The 17,218-nt window shown below is 32.7% G+C and overlaps 1 protein-coding gene across 2 annotated transcripts; it reads right to left on the bottom strand.

Moving 5' to 3' along the window:
* Positions 1–11,571: 11,571 nt before the first annotated feature.
* On the bottom strand, positions 11,572–16,779 carry LOC132757200 (uncharacterized). Of its 2 annotated transcripts, none has more exons than XM_060748407.1 (2): positions 16,590–16,779; positions 11,572–12,913 (listed from the first exon to the last, which is right to left on the bottom strand). In XM_060748407.1, exon 2 carries the CDS (start codon positions 12,806–12,808, stop codon positions 11,585–11,587), a length of 1,224 nt encoding a protein of 407 aa, XP_060604390.1. In that variant the 5' UTR covers positions 12,809–12,913; positions 16,590–16,779; the 3' UTR covers positions 11,572–11,584. The 2 variants fall into 2 exon arrangements, with proteins under 2 accessions (XP_060604390.1, XP_060604389.1); XM_060748406.1 differs by having other exon boundaries at positions 11,572–12,852; positions 16,590–16,777.
* Between the last annotated feature and the right edge of the window lie 439 nt (positions 16,780–17,218).

Below are 17,218 nucleotides of genomic sequence, written 5' to 3'. Positions count from 1 at the left end.
CACAATTTGTCCGGCTGTATGTTTTACTTTAAACGACATCTCTTTAAATTTGTTCAAATAAAACCCATTGAGTATAAATTGGCCCGCCCAAGGGGGTTATTGAATTTCCCTTTATGTAAAGAGTAAAAACGTATAGAAAATTCTTTTAAAAAAACCCTAAAGAGCAAAAGCTTAGATATTTAGCATGGAACATCTTCTAGTGAGTGTCTAGTGAGTGTCCTGGGTCAAAATTGGCCCCGCCCCAGGATGTCATTGATTTTCCTTATATGTACACATCTTTTGGAACTGTTGTTTTCCTGTTTTCCCTTAGCAATAGCAACCAGTAATGTTAATACACATGCACTATTTCAGAAACAAATTTGAACTTTGTGATATCGGTTTAAGATAATATTTTATACCTGCTTTTGTTGATAATTTAAAATATTACTTGTCCTTTGTCAGTTTTTATATTAAGGTGAGCGATTTCAGGGCCATCATGATCCTCTTGTTCAATTTTGTGATTAAACTATAGGTAATTTTTGTAACAAGTTTATATAATAACAAGAGCTGTCAGTTGGACAACGTGCTCGACTATTCTCCGAGCATGAAAATTAAAAAGAGGAATGGTAATGTAAACTCTTCTATATTCAAAAAGGGCCATAATTATGTCAAAATCCATGTTGGAGTTGTGTAACTTAGACAGTGACCTCCTTTTATATTATCAAATAAGTGAAATATTTCCTTCAGTTGTTTTGGAGATACCAACTTGCAACACAAAGTTTAACGAGAGGTGATGAGGGTGTGAGAGAATAATTTAATTTATAATTTTCTTCTTTTACAAAGTATATATTATTAACACATTATTGGACATAACCATCCTCTTATATTACATAACAATGAGAAGAAAGGATTTATTAAAGACGCCCAAAAATCAAAATAAGTTCATAAGCGAAAGTCTCCGAAAAGTTTTAAAGATTTTTACAAATGAATGATGAAAACTTAAGCATAACTAAACGAGATTGTAGTTATTTACGAAGGTTACTCCGGAAGTTCTGCCACGTGGTTCAGACTAGTAACTGCTACGTTTTATAAAGAATGATTTTATTTCAAACCTACAATGTATTCCCCTCCACGGAAATGTCCAGTTTCGAAAAATAGTATTTTGAAATCTGTCACAGACACCTATTAATTCCGCTGCCAAGAGAACTCCTTGACAAATATATAGTAGAAAGCTTTTTCTTAAGCCTGTAAGACTGAAAGAAGTCGCAGAGGCTTCAGTCAGAAGAAAAAGGCGAATAGTTTACAACTGATCCATTGGCATTGCAGAAAATCGCATTCAACATCTTTGTACTAATGGTCCTTTTTGCAATACAGGGCCGCTTTTTATCTTTTCGTAACTACTGTTTGTAATCGGACCTTTTTTTAGGCTCAAACATACGCATCCAAGTTTCACGACCTGTCACAAGTTAGCAATAACCCGACTATCACAGTCTTTGTATGCTTTCAGAAAATCTTTGGCACACTTAAGTCATTGCTTTCTTTGCTCATTGATGACCAAAATGGGGTACCCACCTAGCGCAAACCTTTCTTAGACCCAGACACTTGTTTAGAATTCTGTTAGCCAATACAACTACATCTATTTTATTGATAATCATGCATCATGCTCTACTATAACTTTTACAGCAACAATGTTTGCTTTGGTAACCGAGGTTGTAGGCCTACCTGAATTGTATTCATCTTTGACTGACCATTTCCCAGCTTTAAAAGCTTTGATCCACCGAAAGATTTAGCGCTTTGAAATAGCCGGTGGTCCATATATACGTCAGATAATTCATTTTGTATCTGCGTTGCAGTTATATCAAGACTATTGCAACATTTAATATAGTCTCGAACTTCAGTTTTGTTGCCTGTTGTACAATATGGTCAGTATATTTGTCAGTGTATATAGCATTTCGAATTGAATTTAATACATGTATTCTATTAATCACATACCTGTTGAATTACGTACTTAAAATTCATTTATATCATCGCTATAGCAAGTATATACTTCCGATGATTCTGTGTAACATGTATTCCTGCCTAAATATCTTACATGTCAAAATTTTCTTCAAAATTAGCTACTGTCACAGCCCCTATGCGTGCTTTACTTAAGAAAGCTGTAGAATTTGAGTTGAAAGATGCACAAAATCAGGTTTTTCAGGAAGTCAAAACTATTCTGTCATCTGTCCCTGTTCTTACATTCTTTGATCATACAAAACCAATTACTATACAATGTGATGCTTCGAAGGATGGGCTAGGGAGTGTTTATTCCAGGACGGGAAGCTCGAAGTCTGTGCTTTAAAAACGCTTACAAAAACTAAAATAAACTATGCCCAAATTGAGAAAGAAATGTCAATTATAGGTTTTTTTTCTTCATGCAAGCACTTTCATCAGCATGTTTACAGTAATTATAAAGTAATTTCTCCAGAATCTGATCACAAGCCTCATGATGTAATGCAGCATAGTTACAACGAATGTTGTTACAGTTGCAGAAATATGATGTGAATATTGTCCATGTCCCAAGTGATCTTTTGTCCAGAAACATATCCTGAATTATATAAGTAGATCTTGACCTACATATTCACACAGTGATTTCAAGCATAGCTGTGAGCGACCATAAAAAAGAACAAGTTACACAAGCAATTAGCAGTGATATGCAATGTCAGTTGCTAACTGATACAATTTTAAGTGGTTGGCCGTCATAGATTTCTGGAATCACAGTGATGACTTATTCGTGAAAAGACTAAATATTAAGAGGTCAAAAATAAATCATACCTCTCACTTTTAGGCCACATCTACACGTAGTCAAGTTTACATGTCACATTTACACGGGGGAGGAACTGTTACACGAAGGATGGAGTTCTTATGATAACTTGTTCAGGAGTTCTTGTGATAACTGTCACGGAGTTCGTCGGAAAACATCTGTATATACTACAAAAACACTCGTCAAAATGGTTATTTTCATTTCTAAAAATTAGGTTTAGGTGCTAAATTATACTTTAATGATTAAGCTTGTCTCACATCTTGTATTATGTGTCAAAAACTAATTCAAAGGCCATTTTTCATCGCCTCTTGCTTAAAAATCTGGTAGTTTTGAGTAAAATTTTCAATTTATTTGCCAATTCACAAGTATTGACCTGTTTATTTCTGGTCTTCATCCTTGCCATACATAATTACCTACATGTAGTTATAATGCAAAATTGCAAACAAAACGCACCGGCTAACAAATTTATACCCGATTTTTCAAATGTCCTTGAGTTTTTGTGATAACTCTGAAGATGTCACAGAGTTCTTATGATAACTTTTGTTATTTCCAGTGTGTCTCTTACGCTAAATCACGGCACATTTTAGCGTTTTCTGTACGAAATCTGCTATGGTCATAATATTATTTTTTACACTTCAATTTGGTTTGCAAATCATGGTCATGCAACTACATAATTAGGTAAAGAAGCAGACGCTTGTTTTGGTTGAGTCTATTATGTTTTGTTTAGGGGGTGAGTTGTCATATTACAGAAATTTACAATTTATATGCATTTACTATTTTTCGACGACTTCAATTATTTTAAATGATTCTGGGATTGTTTTATCAATTTATTTGTAAATAAAATTGTTATATGTCCGATTAAAGGCATAATTTTAATGACCATGAAACTAGTTCACATCTTAATGTGTATTGATCACGTGATAGTTTTAGCCAATGACAAAACATCAACATAGTCGGGCATGGAAAAGGTTTGCAATTAGTAAATTTTTATGTAGCAAACAAACTTTGAATTGCAAGTATTAATTTCATATTATATTTCCGGCTGAAGAAACTGTCCGAGGAGGACCAGGCATTTTGGTATCGTAATATGGCTGCCGTTTCAGTATCACGTGATTATCCCAAGCACCACCGCGACTTATGTATTTATGTATGTAGTTAATGCTAAATGAGGGTCCATCCGCCCGTAAGTGCACAAAATGCAGCTTTCGCTGTCGAGTACGGACCCCGGGCATGTCACCAGTCATGCCCTTAACTTAACGCGGGAAGTATAAATATATATGTAGCTAACATGGGCTAACTATCGTATAGGATAGGAAATGTCTTTTTATATATATTTGTAATAAATATTTACAAACCGTATCTTTTGGGTTTTATTGGATCAATCGATAACAAATAATGATATTTTTTTTGTAAATATATAATAATATCTCAAATCTGTGACTATGATTTTCAATGAAATTCTTCCTTTAATATATTAGAATGGTTTTTAATGTACTGTAAGATAAAAAAAGAAAGAAAAAAGATCGTGTCCGTGTTAGCTTTGTTTTTTTTATAAACTGGTGATCAGATTTACGAGTTCAGAAAGCAAAGAAATACTCGAGCAAAAACGGGTTTTTATTGTTTATATTTCTATTTCTGTGGGTTTGCAAGATTTTCATATGGTCTGTTCAGTGGAAGATGTGTGTAAATTTGTGTTTATGTTTTGAAAGCAGTAAATTGGTCGTGCATGCATTGTTCTTTTCTTTTTCTCATCTGAAGCATACAACTTTAATATTATGATACATTTATTCCCACGGATTTATATTACAAAATATATTCACGATTTATTACATTCCATGAAAATTTTTAAAGATATAAAAAATATCTGATGACATATTTGTTCATTTTACATAACACCTTTCATGCAGCAAGCATAAAAAGTATTCACAGAAGTTAGTATGCAATCGTACCTATATTACATACGAATGTATGTAATATTTTTCTTGTTTATTATTCAAAACGAGATTGTAAATCATTATGAAAATGTAGTACGCTCATCGTTTGCACAAAAATTATGATATATAATGTTTGTTTTGAGTGTATTTTACTTCCAGAGATATTAGTTCTTACCCCCGTTTCTTTTCATAAATTTTTTTTTCTGATACAGATTTCGTAGACTGGGAAAACGGATTTATGTAGAGCATTTACATACGTGATAAAATGCCGCGTTGAAAAATACTCTCAATAAATATGGTATTTTCATGTATATTTTTCTGTCGATGTTTGATGAGTATTTACCCTATGTAATGTTAGTGAAGGAAACTCTGCTACTTTTATGTTTGTAATTGATAACAAGACTATATAGTCAAACTAAGTTCGCTCAAACCTGGAGGGACGTGCACATTTGTTCTAGAGATCGGTAGTTAGAGTCAACCACAATTGAGTTTCTATCCTGTATCGTACTTTTTTGAGACATAGGTGTGGACATTATTATGGTTATATACTTGTTTATTATGGTATAAAATGATACAAACTATCATAAGAACTCCATCCTTCGTGTAACAGTTCCTCCCCCGTGATTAAGTATGGGTAAGAGTTTGTATTAAGACGACCTTAGCGAGTCCTACCAAACTCTTACCAATGGCTCTTACAACTCCATATCAGATATAAATAGAGAAAGTGTCACCTCTTTGAATAAGAACCACATTATGTTTTCTCAGCAGCCACGTACAAAAACACTTCCTTAATTAGGTCTACAGGTGGACGGGGTCCAATTACTTAATCTTGCATGTAAAACAATATCTAGGATTGAAAATGCAGTTCATTCCTGTCTACAAAGTTTGTTGAAATAAAAGCCCTTGGCCCAGCCCTAGGGGTGTCATTCTTTTAACTATATGTTTAAAGTACCAAGTTTATTCAAATAAAAGCCCTTGGGTTAAAATTGGCCCCGCAGGGGGGGGGGTCATTGATTTTCCTTTTATATGTGTAAAGTAAAACCTCAAAGAGCTAGAGTTTAGATATTTAGCATGAAACACCGCTGAGTGAGAGTCTACCAAGTTTGTTCAAATAAAAACCCTGGGGAAAAAATTGGACCCGCCAGACGGGGGGGTTCACTGTTTTTCCCTATACGTGTGAAATAAAAACTTAAAATCTTCTTTTAAAAAATCAAAGAGCTAGAGCTTAGATATTTATGCATCAAACATCTTCTAATGGGTTTCTACCAAATTTGTTCAAATAAAAGCCCTGGGGTTTAAATTGGCCTCGCCCCGGGGTCGCCCATATACAGGTGAGCGACTTCAGGGCCTTCATGGTCCTCTTGTTTTATGAAGAGACCTGTGCTGAGATAGGCAGATTTTCATTAGGCGAGGTCAGGTGTTCTCAATATGAGGATATTTTCAAATTTATAGCAAAGATAATACACGCGAGCTCGCAGAGACAAATAAAACAACAGAGTAACTTTTGAATCTTTTTGATACGGAAAATATAAACAGTCAGATATTTCTTAGGATTATAATTTCACGACCTAACACACGATAGCGACTGCATGACAACACGAAATTAAAACTAAGATGTACAAGCAAATCTTATATGTATTGAAGGTACTATTTGTGTTGAATTCATACAACTTAATACTATTATTTACAAGATCAGGACATGTTCTATTCTCTTAATACTTGTTGAAACAGACCTCCCAGGATGACAGGTGACATATTTCCCAATTATCCCCTGATAATGCGCTTCCAGAACAATACGGGCTAAAAGGTTAACATAGTAATAAGATGGGGTAAAAATGATGTTGAAAATTTTTTCAGGAGACCCAAAGTTGTGGTATGTTCGAATCCCAAATTATTCAGAAAATGATTATGTCACGGTATTGAACTGTTCACTAATCAGGAGAGGAAGTTTGCAGGCGGCCGGATAGCTCAGTAAGTAAAGTCACAGTAAGGCATTCCGAGGGGCTCCCAAGTTTGAGTCTCGATCGGGTTGCACATTAATCTCGCCCTGTGACAATTATAGTCTTTAAAAAAAAAATGGAGATGTTTCAAGCATTACTCATTGAGAATTTTTTTTTAGTGAGTAAAGTATGTAAGGGATCAATTGGGAGGGGATCAATTCAATGGGAGGGACTATGATGAAGATGTGGATACTCATTGTTTTATATGCTAGTTAAAATAATTTGACGCCATCCACCTGTAGACCTAAGGACGTGACTGTTTGGGAAAAAGAATGTTATGCTTAATTAAAGAGCTGACACTTTCTCTATTTTTATCTGTAAGAGCCAATTTGCAGTTATATGGGGAAGAGTTTGGTAACTTTGTAAACTCTTACACATATAACAGTAACAAGGAAAGCATTGATGCAAAGCATCAAATGGCGCCCATGCAAGAAATGCAGCAAGTGAAAATTGACTAGTAGACATCTGATGACCAGATATTCTTATAAACTTTTCAATGGTTAATTGGTTTTTACCAGAATTGTATAATATTTATGAATGGGCTGACGAAAGACATTGTTCATCATGAACTTTGGTAGACATGCTAGAGATTATAATATTATTTTTTTCTACAATAACTTGATATTCTATCAATATTAACGATAATATCAAAAAAATTCAGGTCTATAATATCCAAAGTGCAATTAGTTGTTTGAATATGTTTCATTTTTCATATTTCATTTCCTGCAAAATTCTCCAGTTCGTTATTTATAACCATAGCGCTACACTAAATGTACTTTTATAAATAGATTTTCGGATTTTCACAATGTTAAGGTCATCATTCTATTTATAGGCGCAGCTATACACAATAACCCACTGTGTGTACTACAAAATGATTAATAAAAAAAACCCCGAAGAGCGCGATTAATTGACGGATAATTTCATTTGAATATGTTTGCATTGCGAAATTCTCCAGTTCGCTATTCATTGTTCGCGACATTTCATTTTTGATAATCAAACACCCTCATACCAATCGGAATGACCGACGAAAAGGCCCGAGAAGTTGCTGCCGCCCTGTCACAAAATCTGATTGGCGCCGCGCTTTGGCGCGGACGCCAAGAATAACAACACTATCACACCATCAGGGCACATGTTTTGTGTCAAACCGTTGTTATCAGTGTCATGTCAGCCAAAACCTTGTAGAAAAATAGAACGTGTTCTAAGTTTCCTCGCAAGGAATTATCTTTAATTTCTCATTAAAAATGATTTGCATTATTTAAAGTACAAGAATATTGTACTGGCATTCAATACTTGATTGTGTGTAGACGCGCCCTAAGTTAGGCAGGAAATGATAAAGGCTGTTCATGTAGGTCATATCGGCGGCGTTAAAAATACTTGCAACGAGCAGGTGATATAATGTTAGGCCGTGTCTACACCTATTCAAGTTTCTTACATGTCACATTTAGATAAGCTAAATAAATGGCCCTTTCAACATTTTTTCAGGCACAATTTTTACTTAAATGTCTCATTAAGATAGCCCAGGATTTATACCTTTGTCTTTGCAAGACTATCATGTTTCTGTAAAATATGTGAAAAAAGCGGGAAAATGATGCAATTAGCTAAAACAGAATGGAGTAAATGAAATGCGTTCATTCTTTTTTAAAATTGAAAAAATGTGACAAAAAATTATTTTGATGCAAATTCTTTATTTGATGAAAGTTATTCATTAAATGAACAAGATCATTTTAAATCCATTTTGACTCTACTTGAAAAAGAGCTCTTTTTTATTTTTTTACAATGTAAATTATTTTTATTTATTTATGTTTTTTTGCTCTTCTGTGTATCAGCGTATTGGTTTGTTCCTTTGACCAAGACATTGTAATCATTTACTGAAATTCAAAAGGGCATGTACACTGAATCAACAACAAAAAAGTCAGAAAATAATAAAAAATAACAGCACTATCAAACCTTCGGGCACATGTTTTGTGTCAAACCGGTGTTATCAGTGTCTTGACAGCCAAAAACTTGTAGAAAAATAGAATGTGTTCTAACTTTCTTGCAAGGAATTATCTTCTTGGATGTCACATAATTTCTCTTTAAAACTCATTCAAGTAGGGTGTCTACACTATCCGATACAAGAGAATATGATACTTGCATTCAAGACTTGGATAGGTGTAGACGGGCCCTTACACAGACATTAAAACACTAAAGAGCCTCTAAAAAGTCACCCTATCCCAGACAGTCCATGGGAGGTAGTGGGCACAGACGTGTTCACATGGGAATCAGAGGTGGCAGACACCCCGCCCACCATTCCCCTGGATCTCTGCAACAATCCTAAAAAAGTAATACAATACTTTAAGGCTTACTATCTATAAGATATCAAATACAAAACCACCGATATACTTTTTATTAGGCTCATTACGTTCATAATTTTAGTTCAAAAGAAGGATACATTATAGACCAATTAATTGGTTATAGTAGAAATTTTCACGATATCATGTTGAGAAAAGGCCACATAAATGTAAATAAAAAAAATCATGTACTCTAAATATGTTTTCTACTTTTGTCCATCACACTTTGAAAGGAACATATTTTAGTTATTATTAGCGTTATACTTATAATTTGATGCAATATATAGGAAATGTACCTCTTCACTTGATAACTTTGAGTTATTGCCTTTTTACTAGTGAAAATACATTTATAAGGAAAGTTAGAGAGTAGTTAATGGGAATGTAATGAAAATACAACATGAATGTATATTGTAATATGGTTAAAACTCAACTCATCAAATTACTGTCAAAATCTGATTCTTGAATTTGATATATTATAGAATGATAGTGCTCTTGAAAATTTAAAATAGGTTCTTTCAATAAAAATTGTCAGTCTCGGTTTGATTTTATTGGCCTGAATATGTATTTCAATAAAGAAATGATTTAAAATTTCACTGAAGTTCAATGTGTTATTGGATTATGGTCCTTTGTAACATTATAAATTAGCCTTTTTAAACGAAAGATTTAGTTATACTGGGCCACCTATTTTCCATATTTGTAAATTATTATTCATTTTGTTAGTTTTTTTATCAAACTAATATCAATGTATATGTGTAACAGCATAAAGAATTATACACTTTGTTGTGTAATACCCTTAAATCCAATCAAAAGGATGTTATTTTGCTTAACATAGCTTAATTTGTTGTGGCTCGTTTTTTCTTATAATTCTAAATAATGTTACATGTATATATATTGCAAGGGCATACAATAAATGAATGCAAGCAAAGTTTATCACTAGAATATAATGGGACTGCCGTGCGGATGCATTTCAGGGCATGTCTAGTTCTTTAGTTGATAAGAATAGCTCATGGTCATTTATTATCAATTTAATCTCCTTTTGCTTTACGGGGTTGCGTGACTATGCTTAAATAAAACCTGTAACATATAAACTTCTTCAATTTAAATCACTAGATTTATGCAATTCTGGATTAAGTTCATTTAGCGCTTTTTAATCATATATACCAACACACGACAAAATTATTTTGATCGGGCGTAAAAACGAATGTTACAATTATGTATTTATCGCAACTTGACCGAAAAATATGAATGGGAGAAATAAATTATTTTTTAATTATTCGCGTCGTTTTTCAGAAGCAACTTGTAAATCCGTTAGTTGTTTGTACAGGGACCATTTTCGGGCAAATTAAACAATGAGCGATTTGATAATTATATTTATAAATAATTTCAATATGTTCATTTGAAATTTCTAGCAAGGAAATTTCTCCCCAAAATAAAAAAATAAAAAGATTGTAAATAAGTGTTCATGTAAATAAAGCGTTTTAAGTCCATAGTAGTCTACAAAAACTCGGTAAAAAAATGATGCAATAAATTCACTGAAATAAGGAAAACTCAATCAAAACCGAGTCTGCAAGTTCTTATGTAATTTTGTTGTGATTAATGCTTCCGAGCGGATCACTTACTTGTTTCCAGATTTTTAGAAAGATATTTACTCCATACGTAACTGTAACATTATGTTCCAACAAATAAGTAGTATTATATTATTTTTGTTAACTTAAAGATGTCGATATATATTTCTCTCTTATAAGGTCTCACATATACAAACATTATAAAACTGTTACCACTAGTTAACATATTTGCAGGTACACACGACGTCCCTTCCATAAATTAAACATGTGCCATTGTCTGTGACATGGTCGTTTAATTTTTCATTCTTTAAGTTTAACGAGCATGATAAGTTTATACTAAAATGGTACCTAAAGCGAACTTAACAAAAATAAATTTTGAACTTCATTAACACTGTTTACGTGCTCGCTAAAACGCCGACCTTCCGTAACCAACTCTCTTAATTACGGACTCTATTAGCATATCTTTGTTTTGTGCTTTTGATTGCCATTATTAAAAGATAGTTTCTTGTAATGCATCTGATTTGGAATGTTTTTATTTTAGTATTTTTTTCTCGATACCCACGTAGAACATCCCTTCTCTGTATGGTTATCAATTGCGATACTCAAAGGACCTATATACATCTTTCGATCCAACGAGGATTCCTATTTTTTATCAAAAAGTTTCGATGTTAAATTGAAAAATTGTTTGAATTCATGCCAGCAACAAAAAATCGTTCCATGTTCTCATTTATTGCTAATCCTCTGGACATTTTTAATTCCTCGTCTTAAACACAGCTCCAATTCTACCGATTCAGAATGTATTTTGATTCAGCCGCATTTCTTTTGTGCGTCAGAACATAGAGCGATTCTTCGTCTAAGCTTAGAATTATAAACCGTGGATCCATAAACAACTATATTTCCCAAACAGTCTTTATCCAACAAGGCGAACTACTTTACCAGTTTCATTTAGTATGTAATTTTGCTTGTAGGTTCTTTAATATGACACATACAAATAACATTGACTTTTGCTGTATGCCAGACTGCAGCAATCCTTTCCAACTTCAATGTCTTTTTTTCTATCGACAAATTCTGACTTAATAATGTCATACAGTTTAATTTTCCCATCAAGTGGTAGAGCTACTGCTATTCCAGTCCCATTTATGGATATTGCACTCTTTGGACTTGATGACATAAAAAATTTTGATAAAACATTCTGCTTGATGGGGTCAACCAACACAATGGCACTGCACATGTATGATATAACAACGAGTAGATCATCTTTGATTAATAAATCACTCATATTTGTAGGGTAAATCCAGCTATAGTATAGATTAACATCAATATCGTTCTTATAACAAGCTGTTTTTGTCTGGAAAGTTTCTGAGAACAATATGTTTCCAAAGTCGGATTTGTCAACTATGCGGCTTTGGTTTGCTTTGAATTCGTATGCCATAATCTCCGTTTGGTTCTTTAAGCATTCAAGACCCTTCTCGACGGGAGCAATACTTTGATCTATGTTTTTGACGGCAATAAAGTTTGAGCAGCAGTTGTCCGATTGAGACACCACGGAACGTAACATAGTTTTCATAGACTGAACGTTGCATGACAGAGAATCTATCGACGGTTCAAACGTGTTTTCAATCTCATCACATTTCTTTAGGAAATGACTTTCAACCTCTTTGATCTTACCTTCCATGTTTTGTCTGTGTTGTTTTATAGATTCTCGAATTTTATCTTTCCTTTTTGTCGTTAGTTTATCGATTGTGTCTTCAATGTTTGCCAGTTTATCAGTTGCTTCAGCAATTTTTGTGTCAACTTGTGTTTTCGATACCTTGTTTTCCAAAGCAACTTTGTAAAGCGATGTCCATTTTTTACTTTGACATCCGTCTTCGTGATAACAACCTTCATTTGTTATACATTTTTCGCATGCGACGTTATTACATTCTATGCAATAATACTTCATTTGTTTCATATCATGCTTCAAACATTTTTCAAAACGTACATCTATGGGCATTTCATCCCTACTTTTAGTTGAATGTTCAGGCTTATACTTAGCATGGCACGACAAACAGCAGTTACACAAATATTCACTACAATCAACGCAAAACCCATCGGCTTCAGCACGCTTTCCATCACTGTCACAGTGTTCGCAAATATTAGGAATGTACTCCTCTGACGATGTTGTTTCAATGTCCATTTTTCCATCTAAATTTTCCATCTTCTTGAATTATTGATAGCGTGTCTGGTTTTCTTGTTGCCTACCTATGAGTTTAAATAGAAAAGATTTACGATATGTTCAAACACCGTATGCAGATTGTCATAGCTGAAAATATACAGATATCGCATTAATTAACATGGTTAACCAACTAATGTAAAGGTTAATAACAAATAAATTAGTCTTGATAACATTGATATTCTGAGGGAGGGGGGGTGATGATTATGAAAATTGTTGTCTAAGAAGAAAGCAAAACAACAAAAACTGGTTTATTTGTATATCGTATCTTTGGAAACATGGAAAAAGAATCATAAGGAATATGATATTGTGCCATTTATTGAATTTTACTTTTAAATTTTTGAAATACTAAAATCTTATGCATATGTTTGCACAAGCAAAGTATTTTAAATAGAAACAAAATGTAAAGTCTGAAGTTAATCCTTCATAAGTAAAGAAGAAGTAGATAAGAACTACAAACAAAACAATTTATTTCGTATTCATTTTCTTTCGTCTCAGTTCATTTTTAGTGTCATGCAATTTTCTTCCGGGCGAAGGCCGGTTTGTTTTCTGTTTGACTGGCTGTAAAATTTACAGGAAAGAACTGAATAAATGTAAAGGAGAACTCTGCAAAAACAAATGTTGTAATATTTTCTAGGGGCAGGAATCGTATGGGTGATGCACGTCAATTTTCTTTTGATAATGAGAACTTAGAATTAGTACATATTTTCTTATCTAGGTATTTAATTTATAGAAAATGGTAAATTTGTTAAACTAGAAAACGTCTTATTGATCAAGCGAAGAAAGCTATGTTCTCTCTGGTAAAAAAGCTAGAAAATTGTTAGTATCTGTAGATCTACAGATCCGCATGTTTAAAACAATGATTGTTCCTATTCTTTGTTATGGCTCTGAAGTTTGGGAATAGAAAATTTAAAGTGTATTAATCAGTTTCAGCTTAAATTTTACAAAATTATACTAAACCTCAAGCAAAGTACTCCCAATTGTATGTTATATAGTGAACTTGGAGTTACTCCGATATCTTTGCAAATAAAAAGTAGAATTATTAACTACTGGTGTAAGCTTGGAATGGTAAATATGATAAGATTTGTAATATTTTAATAAGACTGCATACTCAGTATATGTTAGATATAGAACTGAATTACCGTGGCTTTATTTTGTTAGGGATACTTTGGACGGACTTGGTTTATCAAATGATTGGTTAAGTCAATTTGTACCTAGTCCGTTTAATTTCAAAAGCAGACTTCGAGATTAGTTCATCCAAAGTTGGAACAGTGATGTCCAATCTTTAAAGCAATTTTTTTACTACCGTTAATATAACTCAGAGTTTGTATTCGAAGATTATTTTAACATACTTCCTTGGCAACAGTCTTCAGCCTTGTTAAAATTAAGATGTATAAATCATTAAATGCCAATTGAGAAAGGTAGATTCCTAAATATAGAGAGAAATTTACGTATATATACTTTATGTGAGTCAATCCAACTGGGTGGCGAATTTCACTATCTCTTTTATTGTTCACATTTTGTTAATAGTAGACGTAAATTTATTAAACCGTATTATTATAGGTATCCTAATGCATTGAAATTTGAAGATCTTATGAATAGTAAAAACAAGTCACATTTAAAAAACCTTGCTAAATAACTACAGATTGTATTTGCTCAAATAACAGGCCTATATTTCCTATGTGTAACCTTTATTTTGTAAAGAAATAATTACAACATGCAAATAAAAAGTATAATATTATATCATTAGTCTCCTAGAAATTTTGTCGTTGAAGCATAAATTCCGGTTATTATTGAGAATCTAGTCATATCTTTTTTTTCTTATTTTATGGGTACAATATAATTGTCACTCATTCTCCTGTTTTATGTATATTTGAATAAAATCTAAATATAAATCTAAATCATCTTATATTTCCTTGGCAACTGTCTTCATCTTTGTTAAAATTAAGATGTATAAATCATAAAATGTCAATTGTGAAATGTAGATTCCTAAATATAGAGAGAAACTTACGTATATATACTTTATGTGAATCAAACCAACCGGGTGATTAATTTCACTAACTTTTTTATTATTTACATTTTGTTTTGTTAATAATAGACGTAAATTTATAAGACCACATTATTATAAGTATCCTAATGCATTCAAATTTGAAGATCTTATAGTCTATATCCAACATTATATAATCTTATAAACTATTGACCTTATCAATAGTCTCCTAGAAAAAAATTGTTAATGAAGCATAGATTCCGGTTATTATTAAAAATGTAGTCATATCTTCATTTTATTTTACGGGTACAAGATAATTGTCACTCATTCTCCTGCTTTTATGTATATTTTTCTGTATTCCGGTTCATACATGTTCACAATTTTGTATTTTATGTCACAGGTTCCTATGAACAATGACAGTATTGAATAAATCTTGAAATCTTGAAAACATTTCATTGGTCAGTTCTTAAATTACTAACAAATTAAATTTCAGATATATAATGCCTACTCAACTTCTATATTACCACACATCCACCTACAGATTATTTGATGCTGCTTTAACAAGTTATAAATTTTATCAAACATTAACGAGACCACCACTTACAAGTACGGCCATGATCTCGGGTACTTATAGCGAAAAGCACACAAGAAAAACGAACTTATCCGGCATTATCAGTTATTATGTGAAATGGATACAAAGTTTATAATTTTCATTTATTTGACATATTTATGAAGTATTTATATAATCGCTAACGATTGAATGATTTGTTTATAATAAATGTTTGTCAAAGTATTTTAGATTAAAAAAGCTTTCTTTTGGTTCTTTTTCGGGTTTCAGGTTTTTTTTCGTTATTTCCAAAGGTGTTGCAAATCTGCATTCTCCCACGCAGTGATTTCTCCTTAAGGGGGCAGGGGACCTAAAAATGAAAAATTTTGTATTTCAGTGTGACCAGAAACACAATTCCAAATATTTCAAAATATGTTTCAAAGGCAGATAACCAGTTGCACAGCATTATTCAATGATATATGACATACATTGAAGAAAATAATAGTTTGCATGCATTGCTCCTTCAAAAAAAACTGACAGCAATTAATATTTACCCCCACCCAGCCAAAATCACACCTAAAATATACCAATATGGGCAATCTTCATGAAGGTGCAGCATACTCCAGAATCCGCCCGATTCCTTTAAAAATATCAGTAACACGCAGTGCAAACCATGGCATTTTCAAAAATGACCAATAAAATGTCTGTCATACGTTTAGATTTTTCACAAAAATTTATCCAAAGTTTCTTACTTGTTTGGTGCCAACTGTCAAAGCTAAAACCCAAAAATACTGCTCATTTCCTACACACAAACATAAAAGAATTACAATGACAGAGAAATATCAGAAGTTATCAGTACCTTCAAAACACCATGTCTGAGTTATTAAAAAATTTGACCCGGGGCCATCATTCGAATATGTCCCCTGCCCCATACAGAATTACTGGCCGTAGCGTATTCGGTTCGGGTATTTCGTATCAATAAAACGTTGTCATTTATTAACTTTCTGTTCAAATTTCGATTTGAATAAACTACAGATACTTAAATTTTTTTCTTTGAGCTACAACGACATTCACAATAATAGAAATACAAGAATTGCATGACGGTAAAAATGAACTGAGACGTAATACGAGAGTTAGTTCAGTTTAAGTTGGGGACATTGATAAATAGAATTCTTTAGAAATGAATCGTAATTTGTTGGATGGAGAAATAGTATTTGCAAAAAGTCACTTACTTAGAACAGATTTTGTTTTGTTTCCACAATAAACAGTTGTATAATTGATAATTTAAAACAAAATTGCCATTTCAAATTCACAATTTTAATTACTTGAAAAAAGAGAAATCCTGTTCATATGCGGTATGAAACTGCTTTCGTGTTTCATTGCGCATGCGTATTGTTGGATTGTCAAAACTGTTATCGGAAAAGTCTACTTTAACTATATAGTAAGGTTCCGGTTTATTTCCTGAAAAGTTCATTATGAGTTTCATTTTTAAATCACAAATTACATTGTTGATATGATCACATACTTTCGGTGTGTGACAGGGGTGTAGTACATAGAGGATATTGAATGAGTGTAAGTTCAATACTGAATTTATTGCACGAGTTGAATAAAATTATATTATGCGAGCCTCTGGCCAGCATAATATTATTTTATTCAACGAGTGCAATAAATTCAGTAATGAACTTACACGAATTTAATATTCTATTTATCACATACCCAAAATAAAGACCATTTAAAGTGAAATAAGAGTCATTTTTCATTGACGCGCCTATAGTATAACGCTAACATTTAGCGCGTCTTTACACTATGTTTGTATTACGCTAATGACGTCACGTCAAAATATATGCACGGCCGTGCAATA

This window comes from Ruditapes philippinarum, unplaced genomic scaffold, assembly GCF_026571515.1.
Source record: "Ruditapes philippinarum isolate M1 unplaced genomic scaffold, ASM2657151v2 ctg5372_1_1_1_1, whole genome shotgun sequence".
Taxonomy (NCBI): domain Eukaryota; kingdom Metazoa; phylum Mollusca; class Bivalvia; order Venerida; family Veneridae; genus Ruditapes; species Ruditapes philippinarum.
This window is presented reverse-complemented; position numbering and strand designations above follow the sequence as displayed.

Bases quoted from the DNA above. Each gene is read 5' to 3' on its own strand.
- LOC132757200 (XM_060748407.1), bottom strand. From the start codon at position 12,808: ATGGAAAATTTAGATGGAAAAATGGACATTGAAACAACATCGTCAGAG.